This window comes from Bombina bombina, chromosome 3 (assembly GCF_027579735.1).
Source record: "Bombina bombina isolate aBomBom1 chromosome 3, aBomBom1.pri, whole genome shotgun sequence".
Classification (NCBI taxonomy): Eukaryota; Metazoa; Chordata; class Amphibia; order Anura; family Bombinatoridae; genus Bombina; species Bombina bombina.
The window spans coordinates 987,289,921-987,315,011 of record NC_069501.1 but is presented as its reverse complement, the minus strand read 5'-3'; the positions used below and the strand labels follow the sequence as shown (position 1 = coordinate 987,315,011).

At 37.4% G+C, this 25,091-nt stretch overlaps 1 protein-coding gene and 1 non-coding gene across 2 annotated transcripts in view; one reads left to right on the top strand and one right to left on the bottom strand.

Annotated features, from left to right (window-relative positions):
• The window catches only part of SMARCC2 (SWI/SNF related, matrix associated, actin dependent regulator of chromatin subfamily c member 2), a 422,396-nt gene extending 401,855 nt beyond the window's left edge, over positions 1-20,541 (bottom strand). Inside the window, 4 exon segments of the mRNA XM_053708105.1 lie at positions 9,924-10,005; positions 10,136-10,221; positions 11,660-11,779; positions 20,386-20,541. Of these exon segments, the coding sequence (XP_053564080.1) occupies positions 9,924-10,005; positions 10,136-10,221; positions 11,660-11,779; positions 20,386-20,496 (399 nt within the window). The 5' untranslated portion in view covers positions 20,497-20,541.
• A 772-nt stretch (positions 20,542-21,313) lies between these two features.
• Positions 21,314-21,395, top strand: TRNAS-CGA (transfer RNA serine (anticodon CGA)). The gene has a single exon. It is a non-coding gene; the product is annotated as a tRNA-Ser (tRNA).
• Positions 21,396-25,091: the final 3,696 nt, after the last annotated feature.

The following is a 25,091-nucleotide window of genomic DNA, read 5'->3' as shown; positions in this document are numbered from 1 at the left end:
CACACCTAAGTAGTGGTTGATTTGTCCTGCAGCTGGATCCAAGGTAAGTGCCTTTGCCTTCTAGGTACTGAAGAGGTTAATCATAATTTGGATCTATTTTGGGACATAGTTATCCTCATTAGTTAAGGATACATCTTATGGACAGATTTATCGGCACTCTATGTGTTAATGTTATTTATTTTTATTCACAGTGAGAGACTTAAGGGTTATTGGAGAGTTCACTTGGCTGAGGGGATTTTAAAGGATTTTATTTTTTCCTTTATTTGTAGCAGATTGGGCTATGAAAGACATATTGAAGAAAGATATCTAACGGATTTGCTTTCTAGAGCTGTTTACTATTTTCACGCACTTTTAAGTGGCACAGTTCTTTTTTGTTTTAACCCGCTCACGTGATGCCCGCACTTCCGCTATACGCAGCAGAGCTTTGTGAGTCTATAAGTGCGTACAGGATCAGTGTCGGCTTTGCGACTTATCACATTGTCATCAAGCGGATCATTTGCCAAAGAGGAGAAAAATTCTGCAGGAGAGTCTCGCTTCCACTTGCTAGTGGGGTGTCAATCCTGCCCGGTAGGAGCCTCAGGCAATCTGAGGTTGCTTCTTAGGGGTTCATTTTATTTTGCACACTGTAATTTTATATGTTAAAACTCTACTAAAATTTGGGAATTATTAAATGTTTCATTCTAATTTGGTCATATTCAGGATCTGAATTCTGTAGCTATGGAATCAGAAATAGATCTGTCTATCTCTATGGATAAATGCTTACTATGTTTAGAGGCTCAAATTGTCCTGCCAATGCAATTTTGTTCCTCATGCTTAGCTAAAACTTTAATATTGAAAGACAAGTCACTCCCTTCTGAGCCAAGTGTCTCAGGATAATGCTTCTCCTCAAACGTCCCAAGTCTTTTTAATTGTTTCTCATACTGTGCCTTCTGTGTCCTCTCAACCCCCTGGGGGTGTTTATTTACCTGGGGATTTTTCCGCTCAGATTATTTCTGCAGCATCTGCGGCTTTGTCAGCTTTCCCTTCTTCGGGTAAGCGTAAGAGGAAATCTAAACATTTGTCTGCTAGCAAGGTTTCTGACTATAAAACTGCGCTAGTCAACCTTTCTCAGATGTCTGACGAGGATACTTCAGTAGCTTCTGAAGGTGAAATCTCAGACTCTGATACTATGGGAGAAAAATCCTGCGACTCTGAAGAAGTTAATTTCAGATTTAAGCTTGAACATCTCCGTTTACTACTGAAGGAGGTTCTAACTAGTTTGGATGACTCTGAACCTTCAGTTGCTGTCAACCCTAAAAAGTCTTCTAAACTTAACAGAGTTTATAATTCTCCCTCTTCTGAGGATGTTTTTCCCGTTCCAGACAAGATGTATAAAATTATAGCTCAGGAATGGGATAAGCCAGGAGTTCCCTTTTCCCCTTCCCCTATTTTTAAAAAGATGTTTCCTGTTGCTGACTCCATTCATGACTCATGGCGCACTGTGCCTAAAGTAGAAGGAGCTATTACTACTCTAGCTAAAAGAACTACTATTCCTATAGAGGATAGTTGTTCCTTTAAGGATCCTATGGCTAAGAAGCTAGAGGATTACTTAAAGAAGATGTACATCCATTAAGGACTACAGTGGCAACCTGTGGCAAGTATTGCTAAGGTTGCGGGAGCAGCATCTTATTGGTGCGATGCCCTGTCTGATATCATAGGAGACTACTATTGAATAGATCCAAGATAGGATCCAGGCTCATAAATTAGACAATACTTTTATCTGCGATGCCAACATGCAGGTAATTAGACTGGGAGCTAAGTTATCTAGATTCACTATCCTAGCTCGTAGAGCTCTGTGTTTAAAATCTTGGTCGGCTGATGTATCGTCAAAGGCCAAGCTTTTGGCTTTACCTTATAATGGTAAAACACTGTTTGGGCCTGGTCCGGCGGAAATCATTTCAGAGATTATGGGTGGAAAGGGATCTTTCCTACCTCTGGACAAAAAGAATAGACATAATGTCTTCTGTAGTTGGTACAATATTGTTAAGTGGATCCCGGGAATATCTTCTCCTTTTTCCCCTATGTCTCCAATCTTCCAAAATACGGAGTTATTGATGAGTTTTTACACAGCCACAGGCAACACAAATTATACAGACTTAGGTTTCTCTTCCCAGATAATAGATTTTCTACAGCATGGAACATTGAAGCCTATATAGGATTTAACAATTCTATTAGGAGGTACATATACTAACTGGTTAAAATACCGTCAACTACAATACCTGCTGAAACTATCTCCACACAGATCAACACTTCTTCATCCTCACACACGTTTTGAGGGGTTGTGTAAACAGCAAACTGCTTTGAAAAGCTCTTTGTCCATAGCCAGGAGGATAACTGACGGCTTTATTTATAAGGCATTACCTAGCTACACTAATGGCTGGCAGAGGGAATTATCAATGGAAATACAACCAAAAACATGGGCCACATTTTTCGAGCACACATATAAATCTTCAACATCCACATAGATATTAGAAATGAATTACAACATTTTATTGAGATGGTACCTCACACCCGCTAGACTAAAATTAATCTACCAAAATGCATCCCACCAGTGCTGGAGGGGCTGTGGGGTGGTTAAAACACTGTCACACATCTAGTGGTCATGTCCCCTCCTGAAGGATTTCTGGACCTCTATTGCAGGTACACTTGCTAAGTTTTTTTTTGCTTTTTTTTGGTTCTTTTAAACTTTATTATATCTTAGAAATGTACATAACACATATATAACAATTAGTTATTAATAACATTAAATATGCTAATCAATGATTACAAGGCCACCATAATAGGCCTGAAGAACAATAATCTTCTTAGAAACAAAGAGAAAAAAAAAAAGTAATAACAACATACGCAACAAATAAACAGGCCTAAGGGGGGGGGGGGGGGGGGAGAAGAAAAAAAAAGAAAAAAGAAAAAAAAGGGAAGGGGAACCCTCCCCCCCTCCCCTAATTCAGTTCAATTGAGTGTTAGTAATTAATTCTATTCAATTTATGAAATCTGAGTCTTGGTAAAGGGTAAAGTCTCTCCAAACTTTCCAGAAAGAGTTATTTTTTTTCCCTCTCTGATCTATAATCATAGGCCGCTATTATTGCAGAGTTTATCAATAATTTCTTTGCCTCATTAACGGAGGGGACTCTGGAACTAATCAAGTTGTTAAACAGTAGTTTCCTAAGAATTATTATGGCAGTAATAATAAAGTTACTTTTTTCCCCCCATAAGTCTCGGGAAGACAGTAGAATGATAGAATCCATTGATAGGATTACTTTGATCTGTGTTACTTGAGAAAGAAAATACGCAACTTTTAACCAAAATTGTTTCACTCTTGGACAGTCCCATAAAAGATGGCCTAAATCTGGATCATTTTGAGAACATTTAAGACATTGATTTTTAACTTTCTTATTCCACTTAGCTACTCTTCGTGGTGTAAGGTAGTCCCTATTCACTAGCCTAAATTGAGATTCCCTTAAATATGCTGAAAGGCATAGAGATTGAGTTTTTTTGAGACTTCTCAAAAGATGAGTATGAAGATTGGGCAAATTCAAAATATTCACCCAATAAGAAGTTAGCTCTGTTGAGCGTTTCCCCCCCTCTGATGCCCTTAGAGTTTTATAAATGGAAGACAAAGACCATTTTCCAGGATTAATGGTATCCAGTAAGGGGTGGTCCAACCATAATTGGGGAAAGTTTCTTGCCAGTTTACTAATGTAACCTTTTAATTGAAGGAAATAAAATGTATGCTTAATTTGCACTGTTGCAAATTTATCTTAAAACTTATCAAAGTTGTAAAAACTTCTTCGAGTCTGAATCATAGAGATCTTTAATAGTTAAGGGTTTACACGGTGACCAGATATTAAAAGTGTTAACTGTATTTCCCAAAGGAAAATAACAGTTCCCTTGTACTGGCAGCCACTTAGAGATAGTAGATGGATATCCAAGGAGTCTCACGGCCCTTCTCAACACTAGTAAAATGTCTCTAAATAAAGGGTGATTAGCTATTGTCTTTCCCAAGACTTTATTTGATGCATGCACCAAAAAAATTTAAAAAGGGTGTGAAACACGCCTGTTCTTCTAAATATTTATTGGAAAATGTAAATGACTGTAATAGCCAATCGATTGGCAGTCGCAAGATAGTTGCAAAATTGTACCACTCCAGGTTCGGTAAGGCCAGTCCTCCTTTAGGATAACTTTGGTACAAGTTTTATTCTTGCTTTCCTCCCACTCCATAGAAAGTATATCAAAGCTTGATTAAAACGCCATAAGTCAAGTTTCTTAATCAAAAGAGAAAGCATCCTAAGTGCATATAAAATTTTAGGAATTATGAACATCTTATAAAGATTAATCTTACCAGAGATCGAAACAGGAAGAGTTGCCCAGCTCTTCATCTTATCTTTACTATCCTGAAGAATTAGAGAAATATTATCCTTATACCAATCCACAGGGTTGGCAGAGATTTTTAATCCTAGATACTCCAAAACGTTTGTTTGAGTAAATTGGTATGATTGAGAATAGTTCGACTTCTTCAATCAAAGTATCTTGGATTTAGAGAAGTTAGTCTTATAACCAGAGACATCCCCATACTTATCCAAAAGATTCAAAACAAGGTTAGTAGAATCCTTAGGATTAGCCACAAAAAGAAGGAGGTCATCGGCGAACAGTGAGGTTTTTAAAGCCATGTTGCCTATAATAATTCCCAGTAAAGTCTCACTCAGCTTGATGGCCAGAGGTTCTAATATTCAATCAAATAAGAGCGGAGATAGGGGGCAGCCTTGACGGGTGCCTCTTGAGAGTGTAAAGGACTTAGAGATGCCATTATTGATTAGTAGGGATGCCTTACTATCTGAATATATATTACTAATCAAGTCAACAAAATTGCCTGTAAAGCCAAACCTTCTTAAAACCTCAACCAGGAATGGCCATTCCACTCTGTTCGAAAGCCTTCTCTGCATCCAAAGATAGGCAGAGCAGAGTGATCGCCACTGTACAGGCAAATTGCATGTACAATTTTCCTTATATTGATTTCTGACGTTCCCCCACTCACAAAACCCACTTGATCAAGATGGATAAGTTTAGGTAGAATTACCTTCATCCTCTCAGCTAAGATTTTCATAAAAATCTTGTAGTCAAGATTTAGCACAGATATTGTTTTATACGAAGTAACTTCTGAGAGATCTTTGTTATTTTTGGGGATCAGAATAATATTAGCCCCTTTAAAATGCTCAGAGATCTTAAAATTATCCTCAAAATAGGTTTTATACAGGTTCTTTAAGACCGGAATAATCTCAGAAGAAAGCATCAAATAAAGCTCTACAGGTAGACACTTGCTAAGTTATTGGATCCCACATTTAAACTTCCATCCACGATATTATTATTCAACGATAGACCCAAGTGTAGATGTAAACTCAGACAGCTTCTCATCCAGATTTGCCTAAATGGAGTAAAATCCCTAATCGCAAGAAAATGGAAATCTACGGTGGTCCCCACTGTTGACGAATGGAAAACCCAAACCCAAGAATTGTTATCCTTAGAAGAACACTCTTATCTCAAAACAAATAGCATATGATTCATAATGTTAAGTTCTACTGGGACATGATAACTTTACAAGACACGACAACCACCTGACAGGAAGCTAGTTCTTTTGTAATATCAAGGCACATGTAGACACCTCACCACCATCCCTCCCTTTTCCCTCATTCACTCCCTCTCATTCCCATCTTTACCCCTCTTATGTTCTTAAACCGGTTACTATTATTTATTCTACTTCTTCACTTCTCTCTTTTCCCCTCTCCTTCTCTTGCTTTTCTCAATTTTCTGGTAACCAACGGAATCCTCCAAGATTATATACTATTTAAATGAGAAGATGCTTCAGGACCCTATGATGTGCTTAACAGTACAACCAAACTGTTTTTGCCCTTTGTAACTCAGTTAATATCTGTGGAGAGATTTTAAATATAGAGATCTTTAACTCCAGAAGTCCTCCTCCTCTTCTTCCAAACCAGACCAATCCAGGTCCACTTGGAAATCCAGCCAGCCTTGGAATAAGGAAAAGCAAAACAAGAAACCTTCCGCTGACTCTAAATCAGCATGAAGGGTCCGCCCCCGATCCGATTTTGGATCAGGTGGGGGGCAGGCTTTCTTTTTTTCGATAGGCTTGGATACGCGATATCCCAGATCCATGGGCTGTGGACATAGTATCCCAGGGTTACAAAATAGGATTCAAGTCTTGCCCTCCAAGGGGCAGATTTCTCCTGTCAAGATTATCCTCAAACCAGGAAAAGAGGGAGGCCTTCTAAAATTGGGTAGAGGATCTATCCTCCCTGGGAGTTATTGTACCAGTCCCTCTAGAGGAACAAGGTCAAGGATTTGATTCAAATCTATTTGTGGTTCCTAAAAAAGAGGGAACTTTCCGCCCCATCCTAGACCTAAGGTGTCTCAACAAATTCCTCAGGGTCCGTCCCTTAAGGTGGAAACTATTCGTTCCATTCTTCCATTGGTTCAGGAAGGTCAGTTCATGATGACCATAGACCTGAAGGACGCATATTTACACGTTCCCATTGACATGGATCATCACTAGTTTCTAAGGTTTGCCTTTCTGGACAAGCATTTCCAGTTTATTGCCTTTCCGTTTGGTCTTGCCACAGCTCTCAGAATATTCACAAAAGTTCTGGGAGACCTATTGGCAGTGATCGGATCCCAGGGAATTGCTGTGACGCCTTATCTAGACAACATCTTGGTTCAAGCGTCATCTTTTCAACTAGCAAAATCTCATTCAGAGATGTTGTCGTCTTTTCTACTTTCCCACTGGTGGAAAGTGAATCTGGAAAAGAGTTCTATAGTTCCAACTACAAGAGTGTGTTTCCTAGGGAAAATCATAGATTCTCTGTCCAAGAAGATTTTCCTGATGGATGTCAGAAAATCCAAACTTCTTGCTTTTCTCTCCAGTCTGCCTTTCGTCCATCAGTGGCTCAATGCATGGAGGCGATTGGTCTGATGGTGGCTTCCATGGACATCATTCCTTTTGCCCGGTTCCATCTACGACCGCTGCAGCTTTGCATGATCAGTCAATGGAACGGAGACCATTCGGATTTATTGCAGAGGATAAATCTGGATCCCCTAACAAGAGACTCTTTCTTGTGGTGGATTTTACAGGAACATCTATCTCAGGGCACTTGCTTTCTGAGACCTTCCTGGGCGACTAGTAGTTTGGGTTACTCTAAAAGCTCACGGCCTGTGGTCTCGGGAAAAATCTTCTCTTCCCATAAACATCTTGGAGTTGAGAGCAATTTTCAATGCCTTGACAGCTTGGCCTCAATTATCTTTAGTCCGGTTTATCAGATTCCAATCGGACAACATCACCTCAGTGGCTTACATCAACCACCAGGGAGGAACTCAGGGTTCCTTGGTCATGAAGGAGGTGACTCGCATTCTGCAGTGGGCGGAAGCTTACGATTGTCTATCTGCCATCCACATTCCAGGAATGTACAATTGGGAGGCAGGTTTTCTGAGCAGACATACTTTTCAGCCTGGGGAGTGGGCTCTCCTTCCCGAAGTGTTCTCAAGGTTAACCCTCAGGTGGGGTGGGTTCCGGAGTTGGATCTGATGGCGTCTCGTCAAAACACCAAGCTTTCAAAGTACGGTTCATGGTCAAGAGATAGTCAGGCCGCTATGATAGATGCCCTGGAAATTCCTTGGGATTTCGGTCTAGCATACCTGTTTCCTCCGTTTGTTCTCCTTCCACGAGTCATTGCTCGTATCAAGCAAGAGAGAGCGTCTGTAATTCTAATAGCTCCTGTCTGGCCTCGCAGGATCTGGTTTTGCGGATCTGGGGAAGATGTCATCTCTTCCACCTTGGAAGTTACCTCTGAGGAAGGACCTTCTAATTCAGAGTCCATTCCTCCATCCAAATCTAGATTCCCTGTAGCTGTCTGCTTGGAGATTGAACGCCTAGTCCTGTCTAGACGTGTTTTTTCGGAAGCGGTCATTGATACAATGCTTCAGGCTCGTAAGCCTGTTACTCGCAGGATTTACCATAAGATACGGTGTAAATACCTTTTTTGGTGTGAAGCTAAAGGTTTTTCCTGGAGTCGGGTGAGGATTCCCCAAATGTTATAATTTTTTTTAGGATGGCCTGGAGAAAGGGTTGGCAGTCAGTACTCTGAAAGGTCAGATTTCTGCACTGTCTTTTTTTTTTGCATAAACGTCTGGCAGATTTACTAGATGTTCAAGCTTATGTTCAGGCCCTGGTCAGAATCAGGCCTGCGTTTAAACCTGTTGCTCCTCCTTGGAGTCTTAACCTAGTTCTTAAAAGTTTTGCAGCAGGCTCCGTTTGAGCCGATGCATGTTGTTGATATAAAGTTGTTTGTTGTTTTTTTCTGTAAAGCGTAAGGGTCAGAAGGCCACTTCTACTACTCTTTCCCTCTGGTTAAAAAGTATGATTCCTTTTGCTTATGAGAGAATTACGGCTCATTCCACTAGGGCTGTCTACTTCTTGGGCTTTCAAAAATAAAGCTTCTGTGGAACAGATTTGCAAGGCGGCAACATGGTCCTCTCTGCATACTTTTTCCAAATTCTACAAATTTTTATACTTTTGCCTCGGCTGAGGCCTTTTTTGGGAGAAAGGTTCTTCAAGCAGTGGTGCCTTCAGTTTAGGTCCTCCTGCCTTGTTCTCCCTCCCTGTTCATTCCGTGTCCTCTAGCATGGGTATTGGTTCCCACTAGTAATTGGAATGACGTTGTGGACTCTCCATGCCATGGGAAAGAAAACAAAATTTATGCTTACCTGATAAATTTCTTTCTTGCCGGGCATGGAGAGTCCAGGACCCTGCCCTCTTTTTAAATTATAAATCAGCAGTTTTTTTTAATAAACCTCAGGCACCTCTATACCCTTGTGTTTCTTCTTTTTCCATTTTCCTTCGGCTGAATGACTGGGGATTATGGGTAAGGGAAGTTACACTTAACAGCTTTGCTAAGGTGCTCTTTGCCTCCTCCTGCTGTCCAGGAGTTAAATATCCCACTAGTAATTGGAATGACGTTGTGGACTCTACATGCCCGGAAAGAAAGAAACTTATCAGGTAAGCATACATTTTGTTTTTAAAATAACCCTCAATGACTGACAAAAAGGGCTGTAAATGATTGCTTTACTAGACTAATACATGTAGAGCGTGCATTTTTAATGAAGACACAAAAAGCAAGGATTACTTTTACACTTTTTTTTTTTTTTATGTAACTGTCCACCTATAGAGCCATTTATCAGTCAATAAACAAGGCATTGTTTGGATTAGTTAGTTTCAATATCAATTAAATTAGATTTATCTTAAAGTGACATTCTGGTCAAAATTTAAATGCACATAGATGAATTACATCTTTGAATAAAAACATATTTGCAATATACAGGTATTGGGAGAAAAAAATGCTTCTAGTACAAGTTATCAATGTTTTAGTGTTAACATTTTCTCTGCACGTGCATGTGAAGCATAGCTAGATATTCTCAGTGCACCAGCATTTTAAATACTGCAGCTGGTCAGAGCACCAGTGGGGCTTGTATCATGTCAGCAATTAACAAATTAAGTCAATACCAGATGGTACAAGCACCTTTAGGCTTTTTGAGCAAGTGAAGTATTTAAAATGCTGGTGCATGTTGCATACATGTATAAACTTTTGAAACAGCGATAGCCTTTATTATGCTAATACATGTATATTACAAAAATGCTTCTATTCAAAACTGAAATGCATCCATGTGGATTCCAATACTGGCTGGAATGTCCCTTTAAAACATTATAGCTGAGAAAATGAAAGCAGCTTAACATTTTTATTTGCTGCTCTTTTACATCTTAATCTAATTTAAGCAATAATTACATTGTTTCTAACAAATTAAGGAAGAAAGTGACAGGCCACCTGTACAAGAGACTTCTCAATGTTCATGAACATTTCCACATTTCGATCCATACGTGAAGGGTTCTGGAAATCAAATCTGCGCCTTTAAGATAAAGATGGTTTTAGAAGCATATTTAATTTCCCAATGCCTCTCTTCTTCTCTGGAAATTACTGTTCTGTGCTACACTGAACACGAATATACACCCAGCCTACCCTTCAATAACATAGCTTACCATCCCTGATCACTCTTAAACTTATAGGCAGCAGCAAGTATATGACACAGAGCTCCTCCAACTTTAAAGTCCAGGAAGCATTTCATCTGGGGGAAAAAAATGTATTATTGACGCAAATCTTTCACCAACGGGTATATTTCAGAGAATTATTACTAATTAAGTTATTTTATATTAATTAAAGGCTAAATGAAATCAGGCAGTGTGCAACATCTCTGGTGACTAAACCAGCAATTGTAACAGTTTTATGATCATTCCAAACAGGATGGCAGGAAGACACTTGTTTCCATTAAAACAACCGAATACATAATCCAATATTTTTATTACAACTCATTATTTTTGAAAAATAGAAATAAAATATGAACACTCAAGAGAATGCATTCAAGTCCTGAGGCTTCAGGTTTTAAACTGGGGAAGGAAGACAAAGGTTTTGATTCTAAAATAATACTGTGTGACAATTTCAATGGAAAAAAAAACAATAACTCTTCTAAAATTAACAAGAATGAACTAATATTTTAAAGAGACAGTAAACTTAAAAAAAAAATACTTACCTTGCATCCCTCAACCAGCCTCTTCTGATTCTGTGTTTTTCCAAAAGCATGTGACTGGCACGCTGTCTAATCACATCACGCCAATCATACCATTGAACTAAATGTAGTGCACTCCTGCACTGTGTAAAGCAGCCTACAGCTGTGGGAGCGCACTACATTTAGTTCACTGCCGCGATCGGGTGCATGAGGCACTTTTGTGGGGGGGGGGGAAATCAGAAGAGGCTGGTTGAGGAAGGGAAGGTAAGTTTACCTCTTGGGGGGGGTAAATCTTTTGCATCTTTTGTTTTTGAAGGTGTCGCTAGGATAATGCTACATCATTCTACACATAGGGCAGAATTATGTTATGTAACATTATTTTTTATGTTTACTGTCTCTTTTAAGGATCTTGCCAAATGCTGCCTCTCTCGTGATATAGTTACTATTTAATACCACAATGTAGCCACTGCTTTTAGATAGTGCTTGGATGTTAGCGCTGATGTACACCATAAGAAGTGACAAACACACTGCTGCACTCACTATAACTCAGGCGGCATATGAACATAAAACATGAACTCATTTTACATATACAAATGATGAAATATTTTGTGGCTTATAAAAAGTACAAAAAGAGGTTGAGGTTTTAGCATGAAATAAGGAACTGCATCTGGTAAAGAATCCTAAATTCACACTATAATTGTCCATCATCTGAATGTACGAATAATAATGGTAATAGCAGTAAAAAGAATAATTATAATATAAAGTGTCATGAGCAAAACTATTATTGAAACTTTTCTGGGCATCTACAGATACTGGCCTAGATTTACTATTCAAGGAAAGACAATTGCCGTTAGACAAATCTTACATTTCTGTACTATCCTATGGACACAATTTTTACAAAGATGTTTATAGTGAATAACAGGAGTTGGAGATACGGGAGAACACTTTACACAGCACTGCATAAATCTGCCGACAGGAATGTTAGAAACATCACACTTACTGGCAGTTTGGTGAGAGGCGCATTACTGACATGTTTGCCAAAGACTTCTTCTTGGAACTGCAGCAGCTGTACCACTAAGCTGGACAGCGATTTGTTGGTGGGTGGCTCGGCTTGTATATACTGTAAAAGACAAGAAAGGATAATCCGTGCTATGTGAATTCATGAAAAATATAATAAACTGTTAATTCAATCTACCACTGGGAGTTTCTGGAAAAATAAGTTTACTTCAAACATCTTTGGCTGTGCGATATGGAAAAACAAATAAGGATTTTTCAATGAAATATTGCAATTTTATTAAAATATTGTTTTAAAAATACATTTTGCATTAAAAAATGCATTAATTAGCATGTTGTTTGATTGGCACTGCAGACTGAATAGGCTAGAGAAAAGAGCACAGACTTCCTTGTCTGTGCACACCTCAGGACGGGAGCAACAAGCCACGAGGCAAGTAAAGTGGCGATGGTAGCATTACGTGCTGTGACATTGACGCAATGCTTCCTCGTCTGCCCCCCCCCCCGAAGGAGTGATCAGTACTGCTGCTGGTCTGGACTGGGGTGTTTGTGTGACTGACATGACATGTTAAAGGGGCATTAAACACTGAGATGGTAATATAAAATTATGCATTGTATATATAAACAAAACTGCAAAATACTTTATTTATTTTGCCCCCTTTTCCTGTAATTCCATTCTGAAATGTTGAGCTTTTCAGTTCCTGTTAGAAATGGAAATGCAGAACACTGTTATATTACTCACATCCATTGTGTACATTCTACTGACCTATTTATAATCTTGTCCATAATTGCCCACAGCAGAGAATGTAACCTAAGTTACAACATGGCAGCTCCCATTCATTTATAGACACTAAAACTTTACACTTATTTTGTCAATATTTAAACAACTAATGAATCTTTAAAAAAAAAAAAATCGAATAGACTTCTTTAATCAAATTTGCTTCGTTCCCATGATATTCTGTGCCAGTGTCAAAAAGCTTTTTGATGGAAAAATCTATCTAAATATAGTTTTCTATTTAAGATACATTATAATCCAAAGGTTATTTATTCTAAAATAAAGAGTAATTTTTAATCATGTAGTATGAGGCTTTATATTCCTGGCTGTAATGTTTATTTTTTTGGGGGTAAATTAATTCCTTGAATCCATTCTAGTCATGCTCTCAAAGAGGTTTCTATAAAAAAAAAAAAAATTCTATCTAGAAAGGGGCTTTTCAAAGTCTTAATCAGTGGGACTCCCCTCTGACAAAATTTACAAAACAGCATAAATAAATGTTACTTTAATTTTTCACTTTAAAAGGTACAGTCAAGTCCAAAAGAAACTTTTTATGATTTAAATAGGGAATGTAATTTTAAACAACTTTCCAATTTACTTTTATCACCAATTTTGCTTTGTTCTCTTGGTATTCTTAGTTGAAAGCTAAACCTAGGAGATTCATATGCTAATTTCTTAGACCTTGAAGACTGCCTTTAATCTGAATGCATTTTGACAACTAGAGGGCATTAGTTCATGTGTTTCATATAGATAACATTGTACTCATGCACATGAAGTTATCCTGGAGTAAGCACTGATTGGCTAAAATGCAAGTCTGTCAAAACAACTGAAACAAGGGGGCAGTTTGCAGAGGCTTAGATACAGTTATTATTATAACTGTGTTGGCTGTGCAAAACTGGGGAATAGATAATAAAGGGATTATCTTTCTTTTTAAACAACAAAAAATCTGGTGTTGACTGTCCCTTTAAAGAAAATTGTAATATTTATTTTTCTTTTTGGGAAATTACATCTGATCCAGGGTTTAAACATAGCTCCCAAGAGTGTTTTAATGTGCACTTTGTTACTTCTGTGTTTAATGCAAGTCACAGATGAAGACAACTAGTGCAATGCAGTGTCTGAGCGATTCTTCCACCTACACACGTCTTTGCCTTATTACCCCACGACATGGCAAGTGTCAATGTTGGCTCTTTAAAAAAATGTTCTGTTTGCCAAAGTCAGCTGCTGCTTGTGGTTTCCATAGGATAGTGCTAAGTGTCACTGAGCCGCACCTCCCCTTATATGCTCTAGCGCCACACACTTTGAAAACCACTGATCTAGAAGATATTATCACATATTCTTGGTTTTTGTAGTTCTCAAAACTTTGGATTTGTGTCTGCAGAAATAACACGCCTCTTTTTCTTTTATGATTCAGATAAAGCAAACAACTTTCAGGTTTACTTATATTATCAAATTTGCTTATGTAGAAAACATGATTTAAATTGAATCTTACTGACTAGTGATTTAAATTGTGATTTAAATAGATTTGATTTAAATCAACTACACCGTAATATTCAGCCAGCCAACACATTATTAATAAAGATGTGACATTAATATTCATTGCATGGGACATGTTACAAAAGTAGGATTATGTTTAAAGAAGCTGATTTTTTTAAGCTCTCCCTTTGTTTTAAATTAAATCTTAAAGCCAATTCCTCCTACTGCTTCAGGTTGTGTGCTTATTTCTAGACATTGAGCATCTAATTGGTAATGACGAATGAATCATTGCGCTGATAACTATAGCAATAAATTTAAATCTTCGTGATATTCAACTATCCAGCTCAGCATGCCTCCCAAACCACAGGACGTAAAGGCACAGTAAAGTCATAACTAGACATTCATAATTTAGACAGAACATACAATTTTAAACAACTTGCCAATTTACTTCTATTATTTCATTTGCTTCCTTCTCTTGTTATCCTTTGCTGAAAGGTTTATGTAGGACAGCTCAGGAGCAGCAAATAACCTAGGTTCTAGCTGCCGATTGGTGGCTGTATATATATATATATATATATATATATATATATATATATATATATATATATATATATATATATATATATATATATACTGATTGTCATTGGCTAAACCATGTGTTCAGTTAGAAACCAGACAGTCTAGTCAAAATTAAACTTTCATGATTCAGATAGGGCATGCAATTTTAAACAACTTTCCAATTTACTTTTATCATCAAATTTGCTTTGTTCCCTTGGTGGTATTTTTTGAAAAGCTAAACCTAGCTAGGCTCAAACTGACTTCTAAACAGTTGAAAACCGCCTCTTAGCTCAGAGCATTTTGAAAGTTTTTCACAGTTAGACAGTACTAGTTCATGTGTGTCATATAGATAACATTGTGCTCACTCCCATGAAGTTATTTAGGAGTCTGCACTGATTGGTTAAACTGCATGTCAGTCACAAGCACTGAGATAAGTGGGCAGTCTGCAGAGGCTTAGATACAAGGTAACCAAAGAGGTAAAACATATATTAAAGGGCCACTGTAAGTAAATATTTTCTATGCCTGTTACTAACTAACTATCCCAAATACGCTTTTTATCAATAGCATTTCATTAACATATCTCTACCGTATATCAGAAATCTTGTCTGCAAATTTAATTGTTTTCCAAACCCACTCCGTGGGTATCCTTTGCTCTGTACCAATCCGTTTACAATACCTAGGTTTCAAAATGGCACTTTAAACACAATTTCATTGGTTTAAGTATTTTGAACACACAGTGCTGAAAATAGTGGGCAGGATAACGTGACATCATCGGGGAATAAAAGATATAACTTTTATAACGTTATGAAACTTTGTTTTGGAGAAAATATAGGTCAGTAGGTTTTAATTAATGTTTATTAACTTTAATATGTTAGTTGTTTGGCTTAAAAATTATAACAGAAAGTAATCCTTTAATATAACAGTGTTGGTTATGTAAAACTGGGGAATGGATAATAAAGGGATTATCTATCTTTTTAAACAATAAAAATTGACTGTCCCTTTAACAAATAATACTAAGAGAATTAAACAAATTTGATAATAGAAGTAAACTGGAAAGTTGTTTAAAATTGTATGTTCTACCTAAATCATGAAAGAATAAATGTGAGTTTTATTTCCCTTTAAAGCGATAATAAACACCCTGTAATTACAAGACACTTCTATTGTTTTGCTATAGAGTAAGGTATCAGCCAAGTCTAAACAAATTAACATTGTTTGCTGCGGTTGTTTTTCAAGTGTTATAACTCCACCCACCACTTGCCTCATTTGCAGGCGCTAATCTGGGCTTGATTCAGCTGATAAGTCTAACCATGGTCATTATGCTAGTATAAACTGCATTGTTTTGCAGTTCTTATCTGTTAAAGCCAATTAGGGGAAGGTATGTAGCAAAGTTAGCCTTGATAAGTCTGCAGTGTGTTTTTCAGTTCTGAGAATTAGAAAAGCAACAATTTCATGAGGTTTATCTTTTGAATATTTAGATGTGTGTGTACAGCACTAGATTAGACTGTTAACATTTATTAGGACATTTCATATATTACCGCACTAAACGCTCATGGTTCCGTAGGAACAGGCTCAGTACTTGTATGTTTATTTTGGATACACACTGCAAATATTTGTTGTGTTATGTTTTATAACTTGCTGATGATAATTGTTTGTATGTTTCTATGAGAACTTCAATAAAGATTTAAAAAAAAAAAAAAAGAAAAGCAACAATTTTAAAAGTTAAATTACATGAAATGGAGAAAATTAAAAAAAAAAAATCTAAGTATATTGCAAAGCTCTTTCATTACACCCAACTAAACAGTTTATATTTAAATTTCAAGGTGTTTACTGGGACTGACAAACAGGACCTTTTTTATTTCTGAAAAATAATTAGCAGCAAGTCCTCGGAGCACTTTATTTATATAGATATTGAAGGTCTGCACAGAAAAATATTTTAAGGCTAGTTAGGAAGTCGTGAATATGAGATTACGCTCAGTGCATTAAAATGATGGCAAATCCTAGCGTTTCAATAATGCAAGGATTTGCCATCACTAAAAATAAAGGACACCTTCATTCATCAGTTTAAAATAGACTGATAAAAAGGTGCCTTTATTTTGCTGTGGCCTCACTGCTAAGCCTAGTGGCTCTGGCGGCCCACGGCACTGCTCATTTCTTCAATGCTAGGATTTACCCTAACTTTAATTATAGGATTAGTGGTTGGTTATTCTGTATAGCAACACAATAGCTATCCCCATCCAATATGGCTGGTGACCCTATAATTGTGCAGTATTTCAAAATTACACAAAAAAGGTCCTCTGCAATTCACAGGGGACTAAATGCTAATTTTGGAAAGAAGAACAATTTTAAAGGGACAGTAAAGTCAAAACTAAACTTTCATGATTCAGATAGGGCATGCAATTTTAAACAACTTTCCTATTTACTTTTATCATCAAATTTGCTTTGTTCCCTAGGTGTTATTTTTTAAAAGTTAACCTAGCTAAGCTCACTGATTTCTAAACAGTTGAAAACCACCACCTAGCTCAGAGCATTTTGAAAGTTTTTCACAGTTAGACTGTGCTAGTTCACGTGTCATATAGATAACATTGTGCTCACTCCCGTGAAGTTATTTAGGAGTCTTCACTGATTGACTACACTGCATGTCTGTCAAAGGCACTTAGATAAGGAGGCTGTCTGCAAAGGCTTAGATACAAGGTAATCACAGAGGTAAAAAGTATATTAATATAACTGTGTTGGTTTTGCAAAAACGGGGAATGGGTAATAAAGGGATTATCTATCTTTTTAAATGAGAAAAATGTTGGTGTAGACTGTCCCTTTAAGAACCTGTAGGCCTCCCCACTCTAAGATTAGTCAGTTTATTTGTATGTAAAGCTACATGGAAGTCAAAATTAAATTTCTCTGATTCAGGCAGAGTGTACAATTAAAAAAATACAATTAAATTAACCTCTTTCTCTTGGGTTCCCTTTGTGAAATTGAGCCTGTTTCCATGAGGGCATACTGAGACAGACATGTGTCTTGAGAAATGTATGTAAAACATTCTTACAAACATTGTTGCACACACTGCTGTCATATAGTGTTCAAGACACACCATGTTCCTGAGCCTACATAATTATGCTCTTGTGGTAAGGAGAACAGTTAAAACAAAGGATGTCAAGTGAAAGAGGTTATTGTGATAACCTAAGTAAATTGTGGAGTATTTTTTAAACTGTACAACGTATAAGATTCATTGATAAAATGTTTGACTTCCACGTCCCTTTAAAATGTGGAAGGTTATTAAATTGTCATCTGGTCCTTTGGCTCGCAAAACAATGACAAATAAATTAGTAACAATGTCACAAATCCATCTAAGCCAATGAAAATTCAGGATTTCAGGATATCCCTGCCCAAAAATAGATGAGTTGCTAAGTAAGCTGTGCTCACATAGGGTGGTCCTGGAATAGGGGCTTCCTTGCTGGCTGAAGCCACTGCCAATATTGCCAGCAACTTGTCTTTGATAAGCTCCAGCGTTATCCTGAAAATTAAAAAGCCTCCACTGAACAAATGTAATTAGGATGATAAAGGGACACTAAACCCAAATGTTTTATTTCATGATTCAGATAGAGCATGCAATTTTAAGCAACTTTCTAATTTACTCCTATTATCAAATTGTCTTTGTTCTCTTGCAATCATTATTTAAAAAGCAGGAATGTGATGCATAGGAGCCGGCCCATTTTTGGTTGAGAACCTGGGTTATGCTTGCTTATTGGTGGGTTAATGTAAGCCTCCAATCAGCAAGCGCTATCCATGGTGCTGAACCTAAAATCGGCTGGCTGCTAAGATTTACATTACTGCTTTTAAAATAAAGATAGCAAGAGAATGAAGAAAAATTGATAATAGGGGTAAATTATAAAGTTGCATGGTCTATCTGAATCATGAAAGAAAAAAAATTGGGCTCAGTGTCCCTAATGGCTTAACACTGGTTCTTTTGTGCAATTGTCTAATGCAAAGCATCTAGAAAACAGTGATAATAAAATAATGTAGTTGTTAGAGCATATTAGTATTAGCTGAATGCTTATTTGTCATTGTGTGTCTTACGCCTGCACACATAGTAAAGTTGTGCAACAGATACTGTGCCATTCCAAGCAAGACATGCACGGTGATTAGCAGCTGAAAATGTTGCACTTTTTTTAATTCAAACACTAATTACAATACAGATAGATATCTTTAAAGGGACATGAAATACAACATTTTTCTTTCATGATTTAGATAGAGCATGCAATTTTAAACAACTTTACATTTTACTTCTATTATCTAATTTGATTCATTCTCTTTGTATCTTTTGTTAAAAAAAGGATATCTAGATAGGCTAAGGAGCTTGGAGCTAGCTGCTGATTGGTGGCTGAACTTGTATGCCCAGAAGTAAATTGGAAAGTTGTTTAAAAATGTATAATCAATCTCAATCATGAAAGAATATTTTTGGTTTTATGTCCCTTTAAACAACTGGATGGACTGCAATATATATATTTCAAAATATTGTTTTCCAGACAAGTATAGCATTGTAAAACTGCACACAAAAACTAAGAGAAGGAACAAAACACGCCCAACATTAATGATAAATTGTATAAGGGGTGTTCTCTGATTTTAATCAGATAGGTAAATAAACATTTATTTGCAGAGAACATTGTAGCTAACTGGCAATAAATGCACCATATAATCACTTTCATTTTTAGACCAGAGAAAATGAGTTAGTACAGAATACTGAACAAATTCACTTACTGACTCATAGGACAGTAGGTCAAAGGTAAGTCTGAGGATCATAACCAGACAGACACGTGCTGCTACTGCACAAGCTACAGGCCACGCTGATGTGTAAACATAACAAACCACTGTGTTACTCTTTCTTCACTGTGTCCCAAGAGATGCCATTACTATGCTAATACTCACATCAGGAGTAGTAGGCCTGTTATCTTTGGTATCCAAAATATTGTATATTTTATTCCTCCACCTGAGTAGGGAGTGGTACCAGCATCAACAATAAAACAAACTTTTTAGTGTTATTTACTGACAATACAAGGTCAATTAGGTTTTTTTTCCCACTACCAGGTATGATAATATTATGTTGGAAATAGATGATGAACAACATCATCTCATTACAGCCAATGAGCTTGTATTCTTGAATTACAACTTATTTATGTTTTAATTGTTGGCTGCAAAAGAAGGAAGCAACAGTTTGCTGTGCAATGTGTTGCAGCCATGGCAACCAAGGAGTTAAGCATAACGCATTAATTGCACCACTTTTACTGTGGGGTTTATATATATATATATATATATATATATATATCACATGTATATATATATATATATATATATATATATATATATATATATATATATATATCACATGCATACACTGTGAATGTATTAAGTGAAGGTCCAGAGAACCTGTGACAGGGTAAATAAGGACATCAGTCACATGATGTGATTGCCTGCAGGATAACCTGTGTGTGACATGACAGCTGTGACTGGGGCAGACCAGGCTATTCCTAAGGATGTTACCTACACTGTGTATTATTTGAGACATGTAACCCTAATTAATGTCCTGTATCGGCTCACGTGCCTGGCAATAATTAGGTCGTATTTACTGTATCTCTATGACAGTGACAATGAATCACGACGCCCACAAAGGCAAAGACCCTCGGCCCACACATTATAATAAAGGGAAACGACTTCGGGCCTTATGATGCCTTGACATTTTCCTGACACCAGTCAACGGATCAATTCTCTCTGCACAGTCAAAAGGGCAAGGCGAGGCCGGGGTGCAATACGGGCCTTTCTCAGACCCCGGTGTCCCCCGGCTCTTTGTTTCAAGGGTGCTAAGCAGGGAAAGCGCTAGAGGTTTGTCTTCCCTTTGAACACTGTGCCCTCTCTTCTGGTACCTTCTTGTAGTTTTTGCTCAGCCAAAGCCGCACGTTGTCGAACTGAGTTATGGTGTCAGATGCCTCGTAATATTTCACATTTGGGCCCCCGTCCTTCTTCCGCACCGCCATCTTCTGCCAGCTTGCCCGGTACAGCCAAGCCAACCCGAGTGTTAGGGGAGCACCTAGCGGCCAAAAAGGCAACTGCAGTGCAAGGGTACCTTGCGGACAGCAAAAGGTACAGCAGCGCTGGAGAGTGAGAGACGCGAACAGGCACCACAGCCCTGTGAGACACCTAGTGGAGAGAACCGCAAAAAAACTGTCTTGGGAACTGTATTTAGCCGAGTGCCCATTAGTTTATATAGAAACATTGTAACTAATCACAACTCTCCATATTGTAAAATCTACCATTAGCTAGCAGATTATACACGTTTCTATATCTGATATTATGGGACACAGATTCCTAATGTAGTATCGATACAATATGATCTCACTCAGAATAGGTCTGACAGCTCATGTTGCATTGATATTACTATCATGAATGACAACGTACATGTTTTCAGCGTTCTATCATTTATTTCTATAAACTGACAAACATAACGACATTGTTGCTACATTTTTCATAATTAAAACCAGTACCTGCATTAAACTGTTTTATAGGGTCATAATATATTTCTAGTGGGATTTGAACTCGTGTCATTTTAAGATTATCTCATCTTTCCCAAACAAAAACACAATTATTATCGAATATATGTGCAGATCAATAAATATATAAACAAGCAAATATTTCAAACATCATTTATTTTGTATGTAGAGTGGGTTAATGTATTTACTGCCAGTAGATGAAACGTTATTATTGGATTATGCCGTGTCTGAGCGTAATACTCATTGGTACGATGACGCCACCTTGCACTCTGTTTCAGAAAGCTTTGTGCAGCGCTCCTCTACAGTCACGGTGGCCGAGTGGTTAAGGCGTTGGACTCGAAATCCAATGGGGTTTCCCCGCACAGGTTCGAATCCTGTTCGTGACGTCTTCGTTTTCTTTTGTAAGTTGCTAAGGTTTATTTTTAGAGACACACTATGCATACTAGTTTACTTTAAAACTGTAGCACTGCACTACAGCGCGGCTATAAGATACATTTGTTAAAGGAAATACTGTACATAAGTATATGGTAAGTTACTGAGCTCGGCATTGGTAAAAAAACATACATAGATCCAAATAATCTGTTGTGAAAGTGGGGGGACCAGCTAACTTCCACCCAACGTGATTGGCCTTAAAGGGACACTGAACCCAAATTATTTCTTTTGTGATTCAGATAGAGCATGATATTTTAAGTAACTTCCTAATTTACTCCTATTATCAAATTTTCTTCATTCTCTTGGTATCTTTATTTGAAATGCAAGAATGTAAGTTAAAATGACGGCCCATTTTTGGTGAACAACCTGGGTTGTTCTTGCTGATCTGTGGATAAATTTACCCACCAATAAAAAAGTTCTGTCCAGAGTTCTGAATAAACAAAAAGCTTAGATGCATTCTTTTTCAAATAAATAAAGCAAGAGAACGAAGAAAAATGATAATAGGAGTAAATTAGAAAGTTGCTTAAAATTGCATGCTCTATCTGAATCACAAATTAAAAAATTTGGGTTCAGTGTCCCTTTTATTTTCAGACTTAAAGGGATATGAAACCTCCAAAAAATGTTTTGTGATTCAGACACAGCATACAATTTCTTTCATGTAATTGGCAAGAGTCCATGAGCTAGTGACATATGGGATATACAATACTACCAGGAGGGGCAAAGTTTCCCAAACCTCAAAATGCCTATAAATACACCCCTCACCACACCCACAATTCAGTTTTACAAACTTTGCCTCCTATGGAGGTGGTGAAGTAAGTTTGTGCTAAGATTTCTACGTTGATATGCGTTTCTCAGCATTGTTGAAGCCCGATTCCTCTCAGAGTACAGCGAATGTCAGAGGGACGTGAAGGGAGTATCACCTATTGAATATGATGATTTCTCTAACGGGGGTCTTTTTCATGGGTTCTCTGTTATCGGTCGTAGAGATCCATCTCCTACCTCCCTTTTCAGATCGACAATATACTCTCAATTTACCATTACCTCTACTAATAACTGTTTTAGTACTGGTTTGGCTATCTGCTATATGTGGATAGGTGTCTTTTGGTAAGTATGTTTTTTATTACTTAAGACACTCTCAGCTATGGTTTGGCACTTTATGCATTTATATAAAGTTCTAAATATATGTATTGTACTTATATTTGCCATGAGTCAGGTTCATGTATTTCCTTCAGCAGACTGTCAGTTTCATATTTGGGGAATTTAAACATTTTAAGAAATTTATTTCTTACCTGGGGTTTAGTCTTTTTTTCAATTGACTACTTTCTTGCAATTGCGGGTATTAGGCCCGCGGGTGCATCAAATGCTAAACTTTATTGCGTCATTCGTGGCGCAAATTTTTTTTGGCGCGGAAAAAGACCTCTATGACGCAACTTCGTCATTTCCGGCGTCATACGTGACGCCGAGACCTTTCACACGGCGGCGTCATTAGTGACGCGAATGTGTCATTTCCGGTTATTTTTGGCGCCAAAAAAGTTTACGTTACGTTGTGCGTCATACTTGGCACCGCATTTTTTGCATTATTTCAATACCCCATTAATGTTTGCCTCTTGCTTTTTTCTCTATCAGAGGCCTATGCTTTTGCATTTTTTCCCATTCCTGAAACTGTCATATAAGGAAATAGATAATTTTGCTTTATATGTTGTTTTTTCTCTTACATTGAGCAAGATGTCCCAATCTGATCCTGTCTCTGAAGTTTCTGCTGGAACATGGCTGCCTGACCGGTTCTACTAAAGCTAAGTGCATTTGTTGTAAAAGTGTAGAAATTATTCCACCGACTGTCATTTGTAATAGTTGTCATGATAAACTTTTACATGCAGATAGTGTTTCCATCAGTAATAGTACATTGCCAGTTGCAGTTCCTTCAACTTCTAATGTACATGATATACCTGTAAATTTTAAAGAATTTGTATCTGATTCTATTCTGAAGGCTTTGTCTGCATTTCCACCTTCAAATAAACGTAAAAGGTCTTTTAAAACTTCTCATTTAGCTGATGAAATTTCAAATGACCAGCAACATAATAATTTATCCTCTTCTGATGAGGATCTATCTGATACAGAAGATCCTTCCTCAGACATTGACACTGACAAATCTACTTATTTATTTAAAATAGAGTATATGCGTTCTTTATTAAAAGAAGTGTTAATTACTTTGGATATTGAGGTAACCAGTCCTATTGACGTTCAGTCTAATAAACGTTTAAATGCTGTTTTTAAACCTCCTGTGGTTTCCCCAGGGGTTTTTCCTATTCCTGAGGCTATTTCTGATATGATTTCTAGGGAATGGAATAAGCCAGGTACTTCTTTTATTCCTTCTTCAAGGTTTAAAAAATTGTATCCTTTACCAGCAAAATCTATAGAGTTTTGGGAAAAAATCCCCAAAGTTGATGGGGCTATTTCTACTCTTGCTAAACGTACCACTATTCCTATGGAAGATAGTACTTCCTTTAAGGATCCGTTAGATAGGAAGCTTGAATCCTATCTAAGGAAGGCCTATTTATATTCAGGTCATCTTCTCAGACCTGCTATTTCTTTGGCTGATGTTGCGGCTCTCTCAACCTTTTGGTTGGAGAATTTAGCGCAACAAGATTTGGATCCTGACATATCTAGCATTACTCGCTTACTGCAACATGCTAATAATTTTATTTGTGATGCCATTTTTGATATTATCAAAATTGATGTTAGATCCATGTCTTTAGCTGTTTTAGCTAGAAGAGCTTTGTGGCTTAAATCTTGGAATGCTGATATGACATCTAAATCTAGATTACTATCTCTTTCTTTCCAAGGTAGTAATTTATTTGGTTCTCAGTTGGATTCTATTATTTCAACTATCACTGGAGGAAAAGGAGTTTTTCTGCCTCAGGATAAAAAACCTAAGGGTAAATCTAAGGCTTCTAACCGTTTTCGTTTCTTTTGTCAAAATAAGGAACAAAAACTCAATCCTCCTCCCAAGGAATCTGCTTCCAGTTGGAAGCCTTCCTCTAATTGGAATAAATCCAAGCCATTTAGGAAACCAAAGTCTGCCCCTAAGTCCGCATGAAGGTGCAGCCCTCATTCCAGCTCAGCTGGTAGGGGGCAGATTAAGGTTTTTCAAGGATTTTTGGATAAAATCTGTCCAAAATCATTGGATTCAGAGCATTGTCTCTCAGGGGTATCGAATAGGATTCAAAATAAGACCTCCTATGAGAAGATTTTTTCTCTCACGCATCCCTGTAAATCCAGTAAAAGCTCAGGCTTTTCTGAAGTGTGTTTCAGATCTGGAGTCTTCAGGGGTAATCATGCCAGTTCCTCCTCAGGAACAAGGTTTGGGGTTTTATTCAAACCTATTCATTGTACCAAAGAAAGAAAATTTATTCAGACCAGTTCTGGATCTAAAAATTTTGAATCGTTATGTAAGAGTACCAACTTTCAAGATGGTGACTATAAGGACTATTCTGCCTTTTGTTCAGCAAGGACATTATATGTCCACAATAGACTTGCAGGATGCATACCTTCATATTCCGATTCATCCAGAACACTATCAGTTTCTGAGATTCTCTTTTCTAGACAAGCATTACCAATTTGTTGCTCTTCCATTTGGCCTAGCAACAGCT